We start from the raw sequence: 24,184 nt of genomic DNA on the forward strand, positions 1-24,184 counted from the left end.
AGAGTTTTAAACATATATATATATATATATAATCGTTTAATTCTCATAAGCCATAGCAGTAGATACTATTATTAATATTCCCATCTTATAGATGTGAAAACTGAGGTTCAAAGAGAGCTTAAGTAAACTTTCTCAAGGTCACTTAGCTAGCACTTGTAGAACCATATTACAAACTCAGTCAACAAGCCTATTTTCTTAAACACTTCCTGAGCCTTCATTCTGGGTTGGCCTTTAGTAACTTGCTTGCCAATAGAATTTGGGGAAGGAGTAACATTCTGGGACGTGTCATAAAATGCCTTGCAAACTTCTGCCTGGGGCAGAACACACTCTCTGGGAGCCCTGAGCCACCTTGCAAGAAGTCTGACTCCCCGAAGGCCACCAGGTTGGAGAAGCCCTGTGTAGGTGAACTGGTGTAGGCCCTGCTGAGTCCAGCCTTCTAGCCTCCCTGCCAAGACCCTAGACATTACAGTGACCTCAGCACACCTGCCAGCTGAATACCACTTGCAATAGGTGTCAATGCCACGTAGAACAGAAGAACAGTCCACTTGAACCTGCCTGAATTAAGGGCCCACAAAATCACGAGCTAAAACAAAATGCTCTTGTTCTAAGTCACTAACATTTGGGGTAGTTTGTTATGTATCAGTAGACAACAACAGTGGAGCCGGGTCTGAACTAAAGTCCCAGTTTTTAATCACTGAATCAGCCTCTGGAGGAATATGTGAATGAGAAAAGGACAGAGCAGCCACATCAATCCACCCCCATGCCAAGTGCATGAAGATGATGTCACAGCTACAGAGGAGTACAGATGACAATAGAGCCCTGGCTTTTATCTGCCCAGAGCCCCAATGGAAACCAAAGATGGTTAGAGGCCCAAGGGGAATGGTGGTGGCACAGGCTGTGGGGTGGGCAAGGTGGGGAGGTTGCCAGGAATGGAACATCGCCCTGCTCTCCCAAGCTCTGTCGTAAGCTCTGGCCGCCCTACCTTCCAGGCCAACAGACTCCTGCTGAGTGGTCCAAGACTCCTGGTCCCCAGGAGGCCCCTGTGGGTCTGCTGGCCTCTAGCTCACAGTCTGGCCTTGACACCTGCCTCCTCCATTTCTTCTCCCACTGGGGTTGGGGAAGGCAGCTGCAGTATGAACTCTGCAGCCACTGGGGCCTTGGGGAAACCTGGCTGGAGGAAAACTCAAATACCCCACCCCACCCCTACCTACCCAGGTCCCGCCTTCCTTAGTAAGCAGGAGGAATGGGCTACCGGTGTTCTCCCTTTCCCCGATCACTCAGCTCTTTTTAGGTTACGCTCCCAGGTTTCTGCACTAATCTCTTCATCTGTGCTTCCTGAGCCATTTGATGTCTGGTCAGCCTGGCCTTCTCTCCTTGGGACCTGCTAGAATTTCCCCTCCTCTGAGATTTCCTGCACCCCAGCTCCTACTTCAGAGCCTTCCATAAGCCCATCCCTCGAAACACTTTCCCTTTCACAGTCCTGCACAGGTATTCAGACTTGGTCTCCTGTACCCTCCGGGCCCACAATGGGACTCCTGGGACCCCATCAGACTAGTTTTCAAGCCTCTCAGGGCTTAGTGCTGTTGACTGCTCAGGCCCTCCTGGTCCTGGTAGCAACTGGGGCGGAGGTTTACTCATTAAGCAGACACGAGAAAATATACATGCAAGTATAAAGAATTGAGGACAGGTTAATTTCCCCAGGATCACATGCACACTTTAAAAGGGGTGCCGGAAAGACGACATGCAGATGGCCAGTAGGCACATGAAAAGATGCACAACATCGCTAATTATTAGAGAAACGCAAATCGAAACTACAGTGAGGTACCACCTCATACCAGTCAGAATGGCCGTCATTAAAAAGTCTACAAATAGCAAATGCCGGAGAGGATGTGGAGAAAAGGGAACCCTCTTACACTGTTGATGGGAATGTAAGTTGGGACAGCCACTACGGAAAACAGTATGGAGGTTCCTCAGAAAACTAAAAATAGAATTACCATATGATCCAGCAATTCCACTCCTGCGCATATATACCCAGACAAAACTATAATTCAAAAGGATACATGCACCCCCTATGTTCATAGCAGCACTGTTCACAATAGCCAAAACATGGAAACAATCTAAATGTCCATCCGCAGATGAATGGATAAAGAAGATGTGGCACATATATACAATGGAATACGACTCAGCCATTAAAAAGAATGAAATAATGCCATTTGCAGCAACATGGATGCAACTAGAGATTATCATACTAAGTGAAGTCAGAAAGAGAAAGACAAATACCATATGATATCACTTATATGTGGAATCTAAAATATGGCACAAATGAACCTATCTACAAACAGAAACAGACTCATAGACAAAGATAACAGACTTGTGGTTTCCAAGGGTGGGGGAGGGGGAGGGATGGACCGGAAATTTGGGGTTGGTAGATGCAAACTATTATGTTTAGAATGGATAAACAACAAGGTCCTAATATATAGCACAGGGAACTATATTCAATATCCTGTGACAAACCGTAATGGAAAAGAATACAAAAAAAGAATGTCTCTATGTGTATAACTGAGTCACCTTGCTGTACAGCAGAGATGGGCACAACACTGTAAATCCACTGTACTTCAGTAAAAAACAAAAAATAAAAAATAAAAAGGGTGCAGGTAAGGCACTGCTTCACTTGAATGTTGAACTTGCCGGCAGGACTACAACGGGGAAACTTGCGAGTGGGTGAAGGGGCTCTCATGGTCCCTTAGAGACCATACCACACAGATAGCACTCTGTACAGCCCATGCAAGGCCCCCATCATGCCAGCACCCCTTTCTGAGGGATTCCTGGTGTCACACACTCTGTCATATGACTCTGCTGCTCTACTGTCCTAGCCATAGATGGCTGCATCAGGATGGGTCCCAGGGCATGGACTTCTATTTGCTCTCCATATCCATCCTCCCCTTTTACTTTGGTGAAGAACCTCAATTGTTAGCTGGGTGGCAATGCAACCAGCCAAAGTAGAACTTCTCTCAACCTCCCTTGTAGGTAAGTTTGGCCAAGTGACTATGTTCCAGCCAATTGGATGTAGTGGAATTATTGTGTGGAACTTCTGATAAGTCTCCTTAAAGGGCAAAGTGTGTGTCCTTTGACCCCCACCCCCACCCCCCTCCATGGTGCCACTTAGAGTGTGAATGGCATTGGCCGGGCTCCCTGCTAGCCCTGGACTGCTCTGCCTCCACACTTCTTTTACATGAGAGGGAAAGAAATGTCTGTCTTGTTTAAACCATTGTTTTCCAAGTCTCTGTTACTTGCAGCCAAACTGGTCTGATGTAAGAGGCTGTCACTGATGGGTGTTCTGTCCTGGGCAAGGCTACAGACCCAATGAGGTCCTCTCTCCTGGGGAGTCTAAGTGGGAGGCAATTAGAGATAGCAGGATGGGTGGTGGGTACCTGAAATCAGGAAGCAGGAGCCATGGGCAGCAGAAATCACAAAGTGGAGAAGCAGAAGGAGTCAGCTGGTGGTGACAGCAATACTAGAAGCCAAACAGAGGGGCCAGGTCCCCGTAAAGCCAGAGCCCTGGAGTGAGGAGCAGCCCACACCTGATGAGACCCCACCTGAACCTGGTCACTGGAGCCGTGCTGTATCCTGGGAGATATTCCCATCCTCCAGGAGATTCATTGCTTTCCAGTGTGTTCTTACAATGAATCCCTGGGGTCACTGGAGAGTGAGTTTATCTTTGGGCACCCGAAAGAAGCTCATCTATTCACTTCCTGAACTTCTGTAAGACCACAGGCATCCCCTGACGAGAAAGTGTCCCTTGGGCAGGACAATGGGTCAGTGGAGGCAGTCCTGTCTCAGAAACGGCCACCACACAGAAGGGGCTGGCCTGAGACCCCTCTCACTCTCAGTCTGGCTTTGTGGCTCCTGAGAAGCGGCATTACGTCTCTAGGCAAGGAGATCACAACAGACACCGCCACCGCTGAGCTGAGTGGCCTGGGGTGGGAAAGGGGAGGTAGGAAGGACAGGAGCCCTGGACACACATGGACTCCGGTTTTCTTTCAGACTCCATCCTTTAACCAGCTATGTGAGCCTGGGCAGGTTAGCTCCTCTGAGCCTCACATCCCTCAAGTGTAAAAATGAGATGGATCCCAGCATTGCACAGGGCTGTTGTAAGCATGGAAACAAGAGAAGCAGCCCCAGTGCCTGGCTCATAGCAGGCCCTCGAAAAAAGCTTGCGCTTCTTTCCTTCCTGCTGAGAAAGCCAGGGACTTGGGAAGGAAGGTCTGGATCTCCATCCTTCCTGGGTGAGGGAGGGGAGGGCTGGTCACACAGACCCCAAGAAAGACGCAATTTTTTTCTGCAGCTTCTCAGATCAGCAATGGGGCACAATGGGGTGGCCACGATCAGTCTGTTTCTCAAAGGCCGTCATCCGGATTTACTTTCACATTCTTTTAAATAGATGTATATGATTTATAAACTTTTGCCAAGCAGTTTTACACATATAAGAGGCTCTGCATTCTATCACAGGTTTCTTAGATATGGTTGTAAACTTACATTAGGATATTAGACTGTAATGACAAATGTAGCCCTCTTACATAAAGCCCTGGTTCTCCAAACACTAGAATATTTGCTTAATGAAAAGAGTTTTACAGGCTCTCCAGACTGCCAGTTCATCTTTATTCTGGTCCTTAACTTAGGGAAGAAGAGAGAAAAGTTAAATGTCACACACACACATACACACACACACACACACACACACACACACACACACACATGCCTGAAGCAGGCTTATGAGAAAAATCTGGAATGTCTTGGAGTTTTTTTTTTTTTCTTTTCAATTACAGTTCAATAAAAATGCCCTCATAAAAGTTCTAGGTAAGCAATAGCTTTGCCAGCAGGATGGGTCTACCCACATCGCAGGGAGGCCTGCCTGGTGTGATGGGTGGGGCGTGGGGGGGAGGGCAGGAAGCCAAAGCTGGCTCCTTTACCATCTGCCCCTCTCCATAAAACACACACACAATGGACTCCTCGGAGGAACTGGGAACAGCCCATGCTAGGGAGGGGGTGGCGGGGGGCAGCCTCCTTCTTTCGGAAAGCCTCTAAATCTGTCCAGCCAAGAGGCCAGCAGGAGCGAAGCCTTATATTAGGCATAACATTTTGAAAATACTAAATGGCTGTGTTTTTCATCCCTCTCCCCCATAATCAAGTTCCCTAGAAGCAGGATTGCCAGACAAAATACAGGATACCAGTTAAATTTGAATTTCAGATAAGCAACAAATAATTTTTTAGTATAAATATGCCCCAAATATGGCAGAGGACATACTTATACTAAAAATGTATTTGTAAATCAGTCAACCCTACCTGAAAGTCACTTCACTATTATAGCCCCTGACAAATGGGAAAAAGAGGCCAAATCCAGAGGATGTTCAGGTAAGAAAGTAAAAGAAAGTGAATGACTGAAGAGAACAAGGCATAGAGGAGGGGGCAGGTGGCAGTGAGGCCTAGAGGTGGTGACCTCTGTTCTCTAAGACAGCGTCCCAGGGACAGAGTGAAACGTGCAGGGAGTGCTTTGCTCTTTACCTATTTAGTCTTCTGGAAGGAGACCATTTTGCCCAAGGCGAGCAGCAGCCAGGCTCAAGGGGTCCCCCAGCATCAAGGCTCCTTCCCCACCTTGGTTCTTGCAATAAACCCTGATGTACATCCACAATCCATCTTGTGCAACAGAAGAGGATTCTGAGAGTTTGAGCTTTTAAATGGGAAGAGGCTGGGATATTATTACTTAGCAAATTTAAGTGTCTGCCATTCCCAGCAGATAGGGAGGGGCTTGTGGGAAAGATTAGAAGAGCTAAAGAAAAATAAAGACACCTCACTTTCTTTGTACATCCCAGTGAAAAGAATCACAGCAACATGAGGGCAGTGACATAGCATAGCTTGTTGTTGTCTTTCCCTCCGTTTCTAGAACACTGCCCAGCACATGACAGGTGCTCTACTGGGAAATGGGCAGAATGAGTGAATTTTCCACCCATTCCAAGCCAGACTGACTGCAGCAGTGAGGGTCTCCCCGGGTCCTGGGCACACCTGACCTCCCTCCCTGAGAAGTGACCTCAGGGACAGTCTGAGACCATGTGCACAGACACCAAAGTGGTGAGTCGCTTAATAAAACATGAGTTTCTTCCCTAAGATCCATCAGCATCTTGTGCAGGAAAAAGTTACCTCATCAGAGTCATAGAACCTTTATTAAAACAACAATAATACTGTGTGCTAAGGTCTGTGTTAAGCACTTTATTTCATTTATACCTGAACATACAACAAATACCTCAAAGTCACCAGCTAATTCTTTATAATCTGCCATCAAAACATATCTGGAACGTGACTCCCTTCTCACAAATTCTGTTGCTGCCATCCTTGACCAAGGCCCCAGCATCTCTTCCCTGGACAACCAGAGCAGTCCCCTCCTTAGTTCACTTTTTGTTCACCACATTCCATTCCCCACATACCAGTCAAGATGTTCTTCTTAAAATGCAAATCAAATCATGTAAGCATCCTCCCTAGAAGAAAATCCAAACTCCTTACCATGGCCACAAGGCCCCACGATTACAGGCCCTCACCTGCCAACATTTTCTCCCTCCTTCACCGTGTTGCAACCACACTAGCCTTTGACTGCATTAGGGTCCAGGCTAGGTTACTGTAACCGAGACTCCAAAACACAGTGGCTTAAACAGACAGCTGCTTATTTCTCTCTCATGTCACTGTACAGAGGTAGGAGGGCAGTCCAGACGGGTGAGGGGACTCAGCTCCAGGAGGTCATGCAGGGACCCAGGTGCCTTCCACCTCACTGCTCTACCATCCCCTAGAGTGTTGACCTCGTCTGCCTGGTCGAAGTTGGGTCACAGCCACATCGGTAGCCCCTGGCTTTCCACTGTTGCTACTTCCTGGGTGCTTCGGTATCCCGGGTTTGTTCCCTTAACCCTGCTCACACTCTGTATGTAGGCCATCAATATCTTTTCATTTAAACCATCCCTGGTGAATTCTGTCCCTTTTTGACCCTGACTGATAAGGGTTCACTGCACACAATGTCAAAGTCAACCCCTTCCTAAAATTGAGCTCAGTCCAGCCCATATATATATGTGTGTGTATATATATTTCTATATATATGGGTGTATCTATACATATGGGTATGTGTATATATATTTGTATATATGTGGGTGTGTGTATATACATGGGTGTGTGGGGTGTGTGTATGGGTGTGTGTATATATGCGTGTGAGTGTATATGTGTATATGTGTGTGTTTTTCCCCATCCCAGACGATGCCCCCAGATCTAACTAGAATTGGCTCAAGGTACCTGTCATGACTAAACTATCATGGGTTGGCTAATGCCAATGATTGAACTAAAAATGTCCATGACAGTTTGTTGAGTGCCTACTGGGTTCATGGATGACCAGCACATTACCACGGGATACTCCCATCAAGCCTTCTTCCCACTTTGCTAAAGTTAGCCTTCTCAGACTTTTTTTTTTTTTTTTTTTTTTTTGCGGTTCGCGGGCCTCTCACTGCTGTGGCCTCTCCCGTTGCAGAGCACAGGCTCCGGAAGTATAGCCTCAGCGGCCATGGCTCACGGGCCCAGCCGCTCTGCGGCATGTGGGATCTTCCCGGACCGGGGCATGAACCCGCATCCCCTGCATCAGCAGGGGATCTCTCAACCACTGCGCCACCAGGGAAGCCCCTTCTCAGACATTTTTGAGTTTCCGGGCTCTTCTGGGCAACCCTGGCCCCTTATGCACCCCCAACACAGCCCTTGCTCACTGAGCTGCCGGTGGGTGCTTAGACGTCTGTTTCCCCACTGCACGGTGAGTTCACCCAACGCAGGCCCTGACTTCCTGCCTCTGGTACCACCACCTGCTTCTACAACAGGGCCTGGACACAGAGTAGGGCATCACTTCAATAAACATCTGCTGAAACCACAGGGGGATTTCAGCTCCTAACCTAATGGTTTATTAATTTAATCCTCTTTAGGGATTTCTTAATCCGTCCAATGGGAGATAAAACAATTAACCAGAGTTGAGGGAGAATGAGAAGAACATCAATGCTTCTTCCAAGCCAAGAGGTTCACGTGCATGATATTATTTAATCTGCATGGTAACCCCATAGGTAGATCCTGTTATTAGTCCCAATGTACAGGCTCAGGGAAGGTAAGGGACTTGTACCAGCCCAGAGCTAAGTGGCAGGGGCAGAATTTGAACCCAAGTCTTGATGTTTTGAAAGCACATGCCCGTCCCTCCCCTGCTCTCCTGCCTCCCACACACGAATAATCACACTGTCAAGCCTCATCAATGTCACTTTGATGCACTAACAGGCCGTGAAAAGGAAACAGCCATCTATCTGTAAAATAAATAAGTCCTGGCGTGCAGAGAGAGGTGCTAATAGAGATGCAATTTACCCATTTGCTGAGATCACTGACAGACTTGAGCAGGGCTCAAACGGCAATCTCCTGGGAAAGGGGGGAGTTTGGGAGGACCACGACGCACAGCCCATGCCCTGGGTCCTAAGGGCTCCGGAGCCCTCCAGCAGGAGGTTGGCAGGAGGCACTCCAGTGTTTTGACAGCCAGGGAGATAAACAGAGGTACTGATTTCAGAGAAACATCCTCGGCCCTAGGCTTTCTTTCCAAACATGAAGTCCTGACATCGCTAGGCCATCAAAGTCAAGAGTGACAGCTCCACAACAGACGTGCCCCTGCCGGCTGCCAGCAAACTCCCTGGAGAGCCACAGAAACCTCCAAGGCACCCACATGGTGGGCTTCAGGAACGGGGGACAACCCAGGCTGGAAGGAGGTAGGTCAGGTCTGGGCAAGAGGACAAACAAATCCCCATCCTGACGCCCATTAGCACAATGACTTGTCTCACTCTCAGCGATCTAGACCTTGGCTGTCCAGTATGGGAGCCCCCAGCCCCGTGGGGCTATTGAGCACTTCAGATGTGGCTGGTCCAAGTTGAGATGTGCTTCAAGTGTAGGATACTCGGATTTCACATGGAAAAAAGAACATCAAGTATCTCAATAATTTTCATATTGAGTATTGAGTACATGTTGACGTGATAATATTTGGGGCATAGTTAAATAAAATATATTATTAACATTAATTTCAGCTGGGGGACTCCCCTGGTGGTCCAGTGGTTATGCGCTTCCACTGCAGGGAAAGGGGTTCAATCCCTGGTTGGGGAACTAAGATCCCACATGCAGTGAGGCACGACCAAAAATAAATAAATAAATAGATAGATAAATAAATAAAATTCTGCCTAGAAAATTAATTTCACCTGTTTTTCACTATGTGGCTACTAGAAAACTTTAAATTGCATACATGGCTTGCATTATCTATTGGACAGTGCTGATCTGAAGGATCAAAAATTAAATGTAATTGAGGTCTTTCCTGGTGGCACAGTCGTTAAGAATCCGGCTGCCAATGCAGGAGACACAAGTTCGATCCCTGGTCCAGGAAGATCCCACATGCCGTGAAGCAACTAAGCCCGTGCACCACAACTACTGAGCCTGCACTCTAGAGCCCATGAGCCACAACTACTGACCCCACGTGCCTAGAGCCCGTGCTCCGCAACAAGAGAAGCCACCTCAATGAGAAGCCCATGCACTGCAACAAAGAGTAGCCCCTGCTCGCTGCAACTAAAGAAAGCCCGCACGCAGCAACGAAGACCCAATGCAGCCAAAAATAAAATTAAAAAATGTAATTGAATTCAAAGTGAACAAAGGTAAATTTTTTATCAAAATGCAAGTTAAATGAAAACAATAAAACATGAAAAACATTTCCATGTACATTTTCAAAAGAGTTCTTTTTCTAAAATATTCAAAGTTTCTATTAAAGGTAAAAAGGAATATGTAATTATTGAATATCAAAGTTTTAAATCAAAATGATCTAAGTAAACCTCAAAATCTTAACTCACGTCTTTGAAACCTTTGTTAAATCTTATAAACGACTGTTACAAAAATAAAATGATTGACAAGTCTAGTAGTCAATGTAAAGAACTGGCATTTTGCTTCACAGTTATTACATCTAGACCTACATATATATGCTTTAGAGAAGCCTATGAATTGTTTAATGCACCAAAATATCCCTCAGCTGTTGTGTGACTGTTGTGAATTCCACAATAACGCCAGGTCACCTTCAGAGCCCTGGAGCAGAACACAGACGCACAGTGGATGCTTGGCGCTACCAGGTTCGGCCGGATAAGCTGTCTGTTCTATCGGCCGTGGGCTTCCACAGCTCCAATCCTCCCTGGACCCCAGATTAGCAGCAACACAACCCACCGACCTTCAACTTCAAGGAATTCAGACCGGTCACCTTTTGTTTTGAGGACACAGAGTAAGGGAAGGGGAAACACACTCTCTGCGGCCTACGTGGTGTTCGTCACAAAAGTGGATAGAGTTACAGGTCACTCTTTGCCTGTGCCGAAAGCCAAATCCCAGGTGAATGAGGCACCCATATCCTTTTTATTTTTAAATTTAACACAGCAAAGTTCACTCTTCTTAGTTTTACTGACAAATGCATATAGTTGTGTGACCACCGCTATGACCAAGATACAGAACATTTCCCCACCCCCAAAAAATCTTACCCGGGTTTGGTATTGCTGAGTTCCTGTTTGGTTTTAGCTATTCTAATAAGTGCTTAGCAGCATCTCAGTATGTGTGTGTGTGCGAGAGAAAGAGAGAGAGAGAGACAGACAGACAGACAGATGCATGGACCTCTAAAGGGCTCCTGTTTCCAGGGTCTGTGGATGATATTGTCTAAGGGAGTCAAAAAATTCCCCTCTTGGATTGGTGACGGTAACTTTTCTAGGAAAATGCCATGGTGGGCTTTTTGATGAGAAAGGGAGGCCCCTAGCTTAGCCTGCTTGGGAGGTTGAGACTAAAGGAGCTGACCTGTTCGGCATAGTCATCAGAGAGGAGGAATCTGGAGCCTTTTGAAGGAGCTCTAGAGAAGAGGGGAAGAGGCCCAGAATGGAGGAAAAGGAAAGCTGCGACAATTGTATACACAGAGGGGAGCCTCGTGAACACGGCAGGTACAAGGACGGTCGTCTCTAGAGGGAGAAATCCCCTGGGGAGGGGGCCCAGACAACAATTTTCTAACAATAAGGAGCTCAGACATTGAATTTGGAGTTGTCTCCTGTTCTGGGCTGTGGTCCCCTCTGCCGCATACAATGGCGCTGAGTGGGTGGTGCTTTGGAGGAAGAACAGAAGAGGGTGGTGTCGCACTTGGGGTGAGGTTGAAGGAGGGCGAGGGTGGCGGATGCCAGTGAGGTGGAGAGGCAAGAAGGCTACAGGGAAACTGACTCAGGAGAAATGAGAGCCATCCTACCTGTACTTCTCCCAGAGGAAAGCAGTCCTTCAAGATGCTGTGGAGGGTTCTGGGCGGCCTGCGGAACATGGGCCTCAGTCTGTTTGCTTTTCTTCTTAATATGAAAGAAGAAAGACACTTCTTGGAGGGCAGAGGACGTATAGCCATCAGACTACACACACCTGCAGCCGAGGTGGGAGGGCACCCTCGCCCCCGGGCTCTAGCTAGATTCAGCCTCCACATAAAGTCAGGTGTCCACAGCGCACTAGAAGCCTCTGGAATTTTTAAACCCAGAAAAGTCATGTATTATTAAATCTCACGTATTTGTTTCCTGCTGCAGCTGTAACAAACCACCTCAAACTTTGTGGCTTAAAGCAGCACTTATCTTCTTACAGTTATGTAGGTCAGAAGCCTGACGTGGGTCTCACTGGGCTAAAGTGTTGGCAGGACTGTAGTCCTTCTGCAGGTTCTGGGGGAGAATCCGTTTCCTTGCCTTCTCGAGGCTTTTCTTTGGCTTAGGGCCCCTTCCTCCATCTTCAAAGCCGGCAACAGGGAGTTCAGTCCTTCTCATGTGGCATCGCTCCACCCTCTTCTTCGGTCTCTCTCTTTCACTTTTAAGAGCCTTTCTAATCGCATTGGGCCCACCTGGGTGATCCAGGCTACTCTCCGTATTTTAAGGTCAGATGATTAGCAATCTTAATTCCACCTGCAACCTTCATTCCCCTTTGCCTTGTAACATAACCTATTCACAGGTCCCAGGCATTAGGATGTGGACATCTTTGGGGGTGGGGTGGGGGTGGCTGTATTCTGCCTATCACACCTTGCCACTGGGCCTAAGTGGGATTCTGATCCAGAGAAGCTGGGACAAAGAGCAATGTCTACCTACACGTGAAAATGGAGAAAGTAGAGGGAGATTCTGGGGGAAGGGCGTTTGTTAATGAAAATCACATGGGTCAGAGAAAGCGGTGGTGTTGGGGAGAAACCTATGTCAAATGTTGCCGTATGTAAGTTCCTAAGAAGCTACCATGAAAATAACAGCTGTTTCTACAGATCACAGTTTATCTGCACTAGGGCAGCTTGCTGTTGCACAGAATCCTGGTGGACTATGCCTGGAGTCCTGAACAGTTGGAGACATCTCTGAGTCCAGTTGATGGTTACCTGGCTTGCTCCCATCCTTGCATAATGGTGTGTTTGCTGTGTCCACACAAGGCAGCTCTTGGGGTATCTACCCACGGCCTGAGCTCTGCCCTGAGAGCTGCGCAGAGAAGGCTGTTGTTTCTCACAGGTCAGCCCTTCAGCTGCTAGAAGACGGACCAGGTGTCTGTTGCTGCTAGCACCACTCTTTTCTAAAAACCTCTTCCCAGGGCTTCCTATAGTTCCTCATAAATAATGATGTTTCCACCCTTCCCCACCCTGGTCACTCTCTTTTGGGCATCCTTTAATGTGTGAAGGATCGGGGGCATGCGGGGTATGGGGAGAGGGGCACCAGTCTTCTGGTCACAGCATTTAGGGGCTACTCTAATGAAGGTGATAATCCAGCAACCCACCTCATTCGTTTCTTGGCCTTATTTACTTGGCCACCCTTCTAGACAGTGTGGAGTATTATCCCCCTCTCTTACAGGTTATCTATCAACCTATCTATCTGTCTATCTCAGATGTCTTTAGATATTTGATTTTTTGCCCCCTCTCAACTTATATCTTCAGCAGCTCCTCTTGCCTCCTTAGCCCTTACCTTGTGCTGGGGTTGGGGCTAGGGCTGGGACTGGCCCCCCAGGCTCCCAGCTAGATGGAAATCTTTCTTCAGTCTTTGTCAGATCCAGCATCTCTGGCTCCTCTCGTTCTTGGGGTAATTGAAGAAGGGCCTTTGACCCTGCTGCTCTCACTCCAGCACTTGACAGCAAGGACATTTGGACCCGGACATTTTGACCTCCTTGTACACTTAGATCCTGAGAACTCTGCCTTGTGAATATTCTCTGCACCAAGAAATCAATAGAAGCAGAGTCTTTTCAGAAGTTTCGCAATGAAAAATACCAGAAGAAATAATCACCCTAAATAAAACCGCCAGTAGCTAAACATGCAACTTGTGAGGAAGATCTTTGGTTTGCTGAATACAAAGTTGCAGAGGCCAATATAATGACTCCAACATAAAAAGACCCTATTAAGTGAAGGATGTGGAGAGACTGGGGACCCCCTTCCCACTCCCCCTAATCCTTCACACATTGAAGGATGCCCAAAGAGAGTGAAAGGATGGAGAAGGATGGAAAACCACGTCATTCATTAACAGGACCTATAGGAAGCGCTGGAAAGATTTTACTAGAAAAATAGAGAGGCCTGGACAGGACCACCCCCCTTCAGCCCTAAAACGGAGGACCACAGTGGTAGGGGTGGTGGTGGGGATCCTGGAGCAAAGAAGGCTAGAGCCAAAGAGGAAGGAGGTTGAGAGAAGGAACCGCCAAGAAGAGAGACCTGGGAATGTCTGTTGAATTGGGAATATTTTTGGCACCCTAATACCATCCAGCATTTTTTAAATGTTTAGCATGTGCCAGGCATTGTGCTAAGTACTTTCCAAACTTTATCTCATTTAACCCTCATAACAACATAAGAGGGCAACATTATGATTATTTTCCCCACTGAAGTCCAGACAGATTGGACACTTGCTGGAGGTCCCACAGGAAGTGACACAATGCAAATGAACCCAAGCTTCCAGAGTTTCTCTGGAAGGCGGAGGTGTTTCACTGATCGCCCTGCACGATGTGGCATTCATTCCAACCACTCTCCAGAGACGGCTCCACAAACTCCCAGAAAAGACTGGAGTGGAGAGTTCTCCAGGCTGGGTGCCCCCCGACCCTCCCACAGGCTCTGTGCCAGTGGGCAAACCTCCCCCGTTCCAGCTGTTCCAGGACAGAGCCCTGGGCAGGGCTGAGCAGCCACCTGGCCTCGTCCATCCCAAGAAAGCAAAGCTGGGAAATTCCCCCTGCCTGTCCCCGCCCTGGTGCCTGCATGTCCTGCCTCTGTAGCCGGGCCAGGGACAAGCGTGTGGGCTCCAGGTACAGAACTCCCGAAGTCAAGGGTTTCAGGTCACACTGGCAAATCATTTTGCGAGCAGATGCCACGGGTCTCTTCTCGGACTGGGCAGCACACAAGGTCAGCGTCAGCAGATCTGACCCTAAAAATAGGCTCTTGGATGCCAGTCGGGGTGGCTGGGTGCGCTGCTGCCACACGCCCCACGGACCAGCACCTACCGACCTGGCCAGGACCTGGTGCGCAAAGGTGAGCCCCTTCGGTGGGAGGCCGGCACCTGTTGGGTCCAATCAAATGTTCTTTGGGGGCCTGGGTGTGGGGATTAGAAGACCCCTTTCCACCCTGTTTCTGGAGCGGCAGAGAACAGCTGACATCTTTTCTGTTTGACAGGCTTCTTCTTGCCCCATCTTTCCCTAGAGACTCCAAGAAATTTTCTCCACTTCCCTTCCTCTAAATCTAGGCTTCCAGTTCAATGACCATTTCTAAAGGATAATAGGGCAGGTTAAAGCTCATTGGGCCCTTCTGAGGCCCTGGATGCATTTTATTGCATATCATATTCCAGCAAGGTTCTCCATTTAGCCAGTAGAGGGGAAAAAAAATCTCAGCGGGAGGTGGGGGCGGAATGGAGACACCCGTAGTGACTCACATCAAGCATAGGGCAGCACAAATTACAACTAAGTACTCCAAACCCCGGGGATGAGAACTCTTCCTGTGTCCTGGGTAACGCTGAGCATCCTTTGGACAGAGTGACTATTTTTGAAGCTTTTCCCAGTCCTGGTGGGAGGATGGGGTTGGGGATGACTGCTCTGGTAGAGACGGGGAGACTGGGTCACTGAGGGACTTGGCCTCTGGACCAAGACAGCAGCGCGTGTAAGCAGGATGGTGGGAAGATGTCTTGTGTCTCAGACCAGGGCTCTCCCATTAGATCCTGGGCCCTTGTCCTGAGGCCCCAGTGGCCCCTCACGGGCCTGGAACCCAAGGAGTGGGGGGCTCTGACTGTTCAGAAAAGCTGAAAACATTCCAAAGGGAAAAACTGCTGAGTAAGATGGGACAGGGCATGGGGTGTATGTGGGGCGGGGTCTCCTCGCTTCCGATCCCAGCATCTGAGGGGCTCTGGTACTCAGTGTTTGTTCTTTTGCCCTTCCTTGTTCTCTTCATGGCACAAGCAGATTGTTCCCACCAAATGACATTTGCAAACAACACCTGAAGGGCTTCTGACTGAGTCCCGTACAAGGGAAGAGCCTTGGGTATTGTCGGGGCGGGGGGGCAGTGGGACGTGGGAGAGGGTCTGAGGAGTGACGGGGAGGTCGGAGACTCTTCGGGGGCAAAAGCAGATCTGGGCTGAGGGTGAGGGGGGGACATTGGTCCTCTACCATCTGATAAGCTGAAGCCCTCACGGTGGACCTTTCGGTCCTGGGGTGGCACTGGGTTGGAGGGAACTGAGTCCTGACGGAGGGTGGAGTTCCTGTGGCTGTTGACAAACTCGAGGGGTACAAGGACCAGAGAGGGGCCCTGAGGCCGGGGGCTTGGCTGTTAGTGTTCCCTGCAACCCTGGTGATGCCCAGCTGGGTCCACTTGGGGAGGGGGCAGCCTGACCTCCACAGAGCCAGGGTTGGCCTTCCCCCGACGCCGTGCAACTCCGTGAATCGTTAAGGGGCCCTGGCTGACCGTGTGCCAGGCACGGTTCCGAGAGCTTCCCTTCTGAGTAGCAGCTCATGTACTTACTCCTCAGAACTGCGGCAGCCCTGGGCGGGGTGTACCTTGTCGACGTCGCTTCAGATGAGGAAACTGAGACACAAGGCCGTGGAGTGCTTTGCCCGACATCACACAGCCCAGACCGCAGTGAGGCCAGTGCGCCTCAGGGCCTGACGGCAGAGCCACTGAGCTTGGGTGTCCCTCCCGCGGGGTGAGCTGGGGGCGGGGGCACGCCTCTCTCTCTCGCTTCCCCCCCCTGCCTGAACTCCCACCTGGGCCTGGGGGCGGCCTCTCCAGGTCCCGGTGCCGGGGAAGCCGGGCTGGGGCCGCGCGGGGGGTAGCTGCGTTAGTCCTCTTCAGCCTGACTCCAGGGCACGCACGTGGTGCTTGACTTTTCGCTTCAGGTGAGCCTTGATGGTTCTGGGCCTACCACTTGCGCAGTAAACAGGGGATCAAGTCTCATCACAGCCTGGCATGGCCACCAGGTATCAACAGGCTGGAGAGAGACCTTACTCCCCCTCCCAAAAGCCTTGCCTGTACTTCACCCATGAGCAAAGGCGCCCCATCACTCAGAGGAGGATGCTCAGACTCATTAGCGCCCTGACCCATTTGCCACAAGTACAAAAACCCTTGGTCCCTGCCAAACTGCTTTACCCCGCTCCCTTACTCTCCCTTAGCTAAGTGCTAAGCTCAGCACTTAGCTCCCAACACAGCTGGGAATTCCCCACCCGCCCCCGCCGCTCCTGTCCCCCTACATGACACGCTCTCCGAGTCCACGTCCATGTGTTAAGGACTCATGTTATCCCCTTTAACCAACAAGCAGGGAGGCGCCGATGTTATCCCCATTCTGCAGATGAGGAAGCTGAAGCCTGGGTACGTGAGCCCCCAAGGCCGGTGAGGGCTCTTCCACAACTTCCCACTGCTCTGGGGTTCACGTGGGGAGGGAGGTCTAGGCCCAGGCCCGCCCTCAGGAACGTATACCTTGTGACTAAGATACAGTGACCTATCTAGTGGCCTGGGTGCGGATGCTTGGCTGCCTGGGTTGAGGCCCAGTCATACCACTTACTAGCTTGGTATCATGTGACTAAACTCTCTGACCCTCATTTTTCTCATCTGTAAAGTGGGGGCAGCTATTCCCTATCGAGGAGGTTTTGAGAGTAGATAATCACCAGGCACACGTTAAGAGTCACCGAGTATACTGGTCATTTCGCTGGGTCCTGCCAGGGCCTGGGTTTCTCAGTGAGCTTTTGTGGCATCTTTAAGAGGTGGGAGCATGGCCTACAGCCTTCCCAAGGTCCAGAGCCTGCCCCGTGCAGCACTGAGACACCGGCCTAGTGAGTAACAGTGGTGGGGACAGGAAGTGAGAGGTGGTGAGACCATGGTGAGGGCTGCACCCCGCCAGTCTACCCCCCCATCTTTCTCCCACACAAGGAAGCCTAATGTTCTGAGGTGACACAGAGTGGGCAGTGATTCTCAAAAGAGCGGGGCTAAAAGGCCATCTGTTCCTGAATTCATGAGCTGTGTAATTGCCTGCAGTGTTTCCACCACAGCTGGCCTGGTCAGACATCATGGCCTCTTGTCTCCTGACCCAGAGCTTCCTCAGCCCCACTGGGCCGACCACAGAGATCAAGTCCATCCCGGCCGGCCACCTTGTCTAAGAAGGAAGCCACATGTGAGCATTCAGCCCCCTCACAGTTTCCAGGAGGCCCAACTCTGCCAGACTGAGATTGGAAAAATCAATTAGGAGTTCATAAATTACCACCCCAAAGCATTTTGAAACCATCTGAAGAGTTAATCAAACAAGTTAATGACATCAACACCATCTTAGAAGAAATATTAAATTACCTCTTTAAATGAAGTCATTTCTGTTTTTTAAATAAAAGGGTTTTCTATTAATTCACATAATTGCCTCCTATTAACATACTTGCCAGAATCCAAAAGAAAAAAGTATCTGTTAAACTTGGATTGTATCTGATACATTAGGAATTAAACTATAGCAACAAAAAATTCCTAGGGTTTTTACGGCCAGGTTTTAACTTTTTAAAAATCCCACAACTTTTATTTCCTAGTTGGGATCGTTTTTGTAGATTTAAGATGAGTAAGGACAAGCATGACTTGCAGTAAATTAAAAATATGTATATGTATATATGTATACTGCTGCCAAATTCTGCCCCTCCACGTACCCTGGCAGTAGGTATTACTCTCCTAATAGAGTAATTTTCCCAACCACAATAACATTTGTACCCTCCCTCTTCTTTCAAGGCACATTCCAAACCCAACTTGGGTGGTGTCATGGAAAAAATGTGGTATGCATGCAACACACACTAACTTTCCCCCATGAGCCCAACGCATTAAGGAACGTAAATATGTGATATCCACAGATACAGAATACCTTCAAAGGAAGAGGACACATTTTTAAAAGATTAGATTATAACTGCTCTACTAGACCAAAAACTTGAAGAAGGCAGAGACCTTTCTGGCCCAGCCCATCCCTGGTGCTGAACAGAGGGATGTGAAGGCATGTGGGGGCAGGCAGGGCCAGGCCGAACATCTGAGGTGAAGTAAAAAACAACAAGGGAATTTCCTGGGTCCAGTGGTTAGGACTCTGAGCTTTCACTGCGGACAACTCGGGTTCAATCCCTGGTTGGGGAACTAAGATCCCACAGGCTGCACACGTGGCACGGTCAAACAAACAAACAAACAAAACAAGGCCACTTCCCATGCCCACGCATGACCCACCAGAGCACCCCTGATGCTGGCTGACTTAGCCTAAACCAAGACCAAGGGCAGGAAAGTCAAAGAGCCCCAAGGGATGGGGAGGGATGCTGCCCTCTTCATCTGAGGTCTGCCTCCAGTCAAAGGGGAAGGAATCTTCTTTCAGAGGTAGATTTACCCCAAAGCTTCAGAACCCCTTGCACCAGCCTCTTCTAAGGCCCTGCACCTGTTTGTTTTTCTTTTTCTTAAAGAAATGGTATACATTTCAGGAGCCATAAAACTTGACTTCCTTCTGGTTTCCCGGGAAGCACTGAGGGATTAGAACGACTTTGTGACACGACCTAGGCCTGGTTCTGCCACCAGAGGGCTCAAGGAGGACACAGGCCCGCCTTTGGGGAGCTCACACTGACTGGGAGGGCGCTCAGTGCCACATGTGATGTAAAGAACACCTGGTTAGGCCTTGTCCTGAAGGCCTCCTTCCCGTGCCTCAGCCCGTAGGTTTAGGGTGGGCATCTGCTACATCCAGAACGGTTCTCAAATACAACTTTCACAGGCTCTTTTTCCCCCTCCATATACTCAAGTAATATATGTTCAGCACAGAGATTTATAGAGAAGATGGTTCCTTAAAAAAAAAGAATCGCATATAATTTTTCATCATTCTAAAATAAACATAGAGCCAGTGTTAATATTTTGGTGACATGTATTTTTCTATAAGAACGGAATCAGACTGTCCACGCTGCTGCATAAACTTCTGGTCTCTTCTCTCTACCAGCACAAGCCTCTTCCCCTTTGATTTCTCAAACCCACCACGAACACAGCTGTCTGTCCTAACAATTTCACTGAAGGTTTGGGGTGACAAAGAGAGGGCTGACGCTGCCGGGGGCGCCGCAAAGTTAGGCATTAGGGTCACTTTTCTCAGGAGTCCCGTGGCTGTGTGCCCTGGATGCTTCTCACCTGGCTGTCTCTGGCCCCAAGCCCTCCCTTCGCCACTCCGCAGCAGGGTCCCTCACACCCCTTCTGGGGATGTTCTAGAGGCTTGGAACGCCCCTTGGTTTCTTGCACAGAACAATTTAGCTCTCTTTGTTCACTCCATCACTTTCTGAATCACGCTTTAGGACTTACCTTTTCCCCAAGAAAAGGATCCTTAAATTGTGTTTTTTTGTTGAGCAGGAGGCCTGTTCTGTGGCTCACACTCCTGGGCATGGCTACCCGGCCAGTCTCTGCAGGCTCAAGGGGTCCACTTAGGGGTTTAAGTTGCCCACTCAAATGAATGATGCATCTCTCCACTGGGCTTCTCCCATCTTCCACCTTAGAAAGCAAAAGAATTCAGGTTGGGTTTTTGTTTGTTTGTTTTTAAAATCGCCTTTACCTCTCTTGTTACAGCTCCATTTTATTAAAGAAGAAAGCGAAGCTCAGGGAGGATAAGACGTGTAGATCTGAGTCCTCAGTGACTGCTGGGGCTCTGAGAGCAGAGAAGAGCCACAAGCCAGTGAATGTGGGGAGAGAGGGACAGAGAGGTAGAGGAGCCCCAGGAAAGAGCCAGGTCCTGGGAACACGTAAGATGCAGTGAGAAGTCACAAGCAGCTTCCAGCCCAGACTGTTCTATTTGGCCAGCATAGTTAAAAAAATATAGACATGGTTATTTATTATAAAATAGGATTATTTATTAAAAGAATCCCAAAACAGAAGACAGGAAAAAAATCTCCCTGAGTCCCGCCACTGTCCACAGTATTGATCTTTTGCTGGGTTTTTTTTTTCTAGTTAAAAACAAGAACAAAAATATACAAGTTAGTTTTTTTCTTAATTGAAGTATAGTTGATTTAGAATGTTGTGTTAGTTTCAGGGGTACAGCACAGTGATTCAGTTATATACTATATATATATATATATATATATATATTTGTTTTTTTCTTTTTCAGATTCTTTTCCCTTATAGATTATTACGAAATATTGAGTACAGTTCCCTGTGCTACACAGTAGGTCCTTGTTGGTTATCTATTTTATATATAGTAGTGTGTATGTGTTAATCCTAAATTCTATAAGGGTTTTTTTTTAATATATAAAGTCAAATCATGGTGTCAAAACTATATTTTTGAATTCAGATTAAAGCCTTTCCTCACTGGGCAAGGGAAACCTTTAACCAAACACGAGCTGTACCACTGAAAAGTCTGAAATGGAGTCAGGATAGGGATCCCTATTTTGATTATTCCTGGATATAGCTCCTCAAAGGCAAGGGCACTGTTTCACAGAGGAAGATGGCACTCCAGATTTTATGGGTCAAGTAACACTTGGCCCTGCATTCTCTGTTATCACAGTGTCTTTAAATGCTTTAAAATTAGCAGTATCTTAGTTTGGGTTCCCTCAAAGGTGGACGCTGAGACCAGAGTTTGGGAACAAATTGTTTGTGAGGTGTTCCAGGAAGCAGGTAACTCCATGACCAGCACAAAGACCAGAAAACAGCCTCAATCAGGGAAATACAGGGGCTTGTGTGAGGAAGCCTTTTGTGTAAGGGAGCTGTCCACTTATACCACAGTGATCTCAGCTGAGGAATGTGACACGACAAGGATAGCCTGTTACAGCTGCCTGCTGACTTAAAATTTTAAAATCAGCAGATTTCCCACAAAACTCTGGCTTTCTGACTTTTCATAAAACCATCCGACCATCTGGGCTTGCATTCCCACATGGAATGGCAAGCTGCCACCCCCTTCCGTGGGGGCATTTGCTCTCTACTCTGCCACAGTCCCCACCACTCCCTGATGCCTCCTACCTGAGGCCAATAGTTAGGTTCTTGCTTGTTTGTTTTATTCTTTAACACCCAATGCACTTAACTCCTCTGTGTTACCTGCCTGGCCCATCCAGGAAGGAGCCTGAGTCTGCTATCCTTTGAGGAAGAGGCAGGCTGCTGCTGCACATATAGGCCATATAGCCTTCAAGTTGGCATGTGGTTTCCTGGGACCAAACCTTTAAATATGAAGCTGTAACAGGAACCTGGAGGCCTCTCTTGACAACCTGCCCAGCTCTCATTATGACATTTAGCCTGTGATTGATATTGTATGTGTCATCAAGACCTTGGCAGTTAATCTCTAGGTCGAATCTATGGAAACCAAACAGAACAGATTTGTCTTCCCCTTCCATTTTGGCTGTGATCTGGGAAACAGACACTCCCGGCCTTTCTGAGATTCAAAGATCTGGGAGCCATGCAGAGAGGGATGCACACAAGCCGCCTTCAGGATTTGGAAAGATTACAGGTCTGTGGTTTCTGGACGGCTCTGTGCTTTGTTCTCGTACCCCATCCAATCTGCATGCTGGAGGATAATAGATCCCAGAGCTCCCTCTGCGTGCCAAGCCGCTCTGGGTAGACCACACCACTTCCTCTTCTGTCTAGAAATCCAGCCGAGGCTTTCAGCACGGAGATGGGGATGGGGATGGCTCCTTCCACAGTATAATGAAGGAGGACCAGCCTCCGCAAGGGTGAGGTCAGCTTCAGTAATACAAGGAGGCGGGCAGAAGGTTCAGCATGCAGTTACTCCAGTGTCTCCCTAAAATCCCTTCTTCTGAAGCCTCCTTTGGTGGCAGGCAGGGTTCAAAATGGCCCAAACCTCTAAATTTAGGTAAATGGTGCCCAGCTTTGACTCCCTTGGAAACAAGAAGAGCTGGTGCCACAGACGGGCAGAACTCCAGACTTCTCAAAGTCAAGGCGCCTCAGGCCTGCAGCGGGGAGGGCGTGGCCACTCTCAGGAGACTGAGGTGTCTGGACTGGCTCTGCTGTAGAAGTTTCAGACCATCCCTTAAAATAACACCTCCTTTGGTGACTGGATATGCCAGCCGCCAGGCCCCAGAGTGAAGTTCGGGTCTGAGCAAGTCCCTGCTGCAGAGGGCTGTCCATCCTGTACTCTGTTCCTCGCTCACCTTCCCCCGCCTCCAAATTAGCCCAAGGCTCCATCCTGCCTCATCAGCTCCAACTGAGCCCCTAGCACAGGCCCCCCAGTCTTACTCGTTCACCCCGAGTCACTCCTTCCATTCATTCACTAGGCCATCCCCTCATTCACCTTCTGAGCACCTCTTATGTGTCAGACACCGAGGCTGAAAACAACATGAAAGAGCATCTTCAAGGAGCCTTGGAATAAGGCTGTCCAGCCCTTCCCTCGTCCCAGTCCCACACCCTTACTCTGGGCTAAATACCTGGGTCTGCACGTCAATGAGAAGATGGAAAGCATATTGAGCACCCTTCCTACCCTTCTCTTGACTCAACAGCTCCTTGACTCTTTTTTTTCTTTTTTTTTTGGCTGCGTTGGGTCTTAGTTGTGGCACGCAGGATCTTCATTGAGGTATGCGGGCTCTTGGTTAAGGCGCGTGGGCTTCTCTCTAGGTGTGTCTCGCAGGCTCCAGGGCGCGTGGGCTCTGTAGTTTGCAGCACGCGGGCTCTCTAGTTGAGGTGCACGAGCTTGGTAGTCATGGCGTGTGGGCTTAGTTGCCCCGCGGCATGTGGGATCTTAGTTCCCTGACCAGGGATCGAACCCGCGTCCCCCGCATTGAAAGGCAGATTCTTTACCACTGGACCACCAGGGTTATCCCAGCTCCTTGACTCTTGAACCACATTCTTGGGCAATTATTATCAAACTTTAGTGAGCAACAGACTCACTTGGGAGCTTGTTAAAATACAGACTCCTAGGCCCCACTCTGGCCTAGGGTGCAACCCAGGAGTCTGTATTTTTAGCAAGTGCCAGATGATTCTGTGGGAGGTGGTCTTTAGATCATGCTTTGGCAGACTCCAAAGAAGGGTGGCCTCTGTAGCCCATGGCCCCCCCACACCTCAACTCAGGATTCTGCAGGAGAAAGTCACAGATCCAGGCTTCCCCCCAAACACTGCTAGCCAGTGATCCTTTAATTCATCTCCTGTGAACTTGGGAGAATCAAATTTCCCAGAGCGGTGGTTTCAGCATTTTCCTGTTCTTTTTTTAAAAAATTTAATGGACAATTTCAAACACAAAGAGGAACAGTATGACCTTGCAGCCATCATCCTTGGCAAATCCTGCCTCATCATACCTCCACCTATACCCCTCTCTCCGACACAATATATTATTGTATTTTCCAATAGTATTATTTTTGAAGCAAATCCCAGACATTATATCATTTCATCTGTGAACATTTTACTACGTATTTCCAAAAGATAAGGCCCTGAGGTATAATTTAACTGTCTTCTGAATCTCCTGCAAATTGGTTGCTAGATCTAGACTCTGAGGACTCTGTTCAAAGATCCAGGTCTTCCTTTGGCGAGGCTCCTTTCATGGTAGCGGTGGTGTGTTCCTCCATCAGAAGGCCCGTAACGTCTGACGTCTCTTATGCTGCCAGCAGTCAGTGCTCAGTGCCTACATCCATTAGCTCATCGGGTGTTGTAAAATGGTGCTTCCTTCCTTCTTTATTGAAGTTC

At 48.6% G+C, this 24,184-nt stretch overlaps 1 protein-coding gene across 1 annotated transcript in view; it reads right to left on the reverse strand.

Annotated features, from left to right (window-relative positions):
• Positions 1-19,984, reverse strand: part of SAMD8 (sterile alpha motif domain containing 8) — an 85,762-nt gene extending 65,778 nt beyond the window's left edge. Inside the window, exons 1-2 of the mRNA XM_027129796.1 lie at positions 19,877-19,984; positions 11,345-11,439 (exon numbers count right to left, since the gene is read on the reverse strand). Coding sequence (XP_026985597.1) covers positions 11,345-11,413 — 69 coding nt within the window. The 5' untranslated portion in view covers positions 11,414-11,439; positions 19,877-19,984. The remainder of the gene's footprint in view (positions 1-11,344; positions 11,440-19,876) is intronic.
• Between the last annotated feature and the right edge of the window lie 4,200 nt (positions 19,985-24,184).

The sequence above is a fragment of the Aethalodelphis obliquidens genome, unplaced genomic scaffold, assembly GCF_003676395.1.
Source record: "Aethalodelphis obliquidens isolate GAN/ISIS:26980383/991018 unplaced genomic scaffold, ASM367639v1 scaffold37, whole genome shotgun sequence".
NCBI classification, from domain to species: Eukaryota; Metazoa; Chordata; class Mammalia; order Artiodactyla; family Delphinidae; genus Aethalodelphis; species Aethalodelphis obliquidens.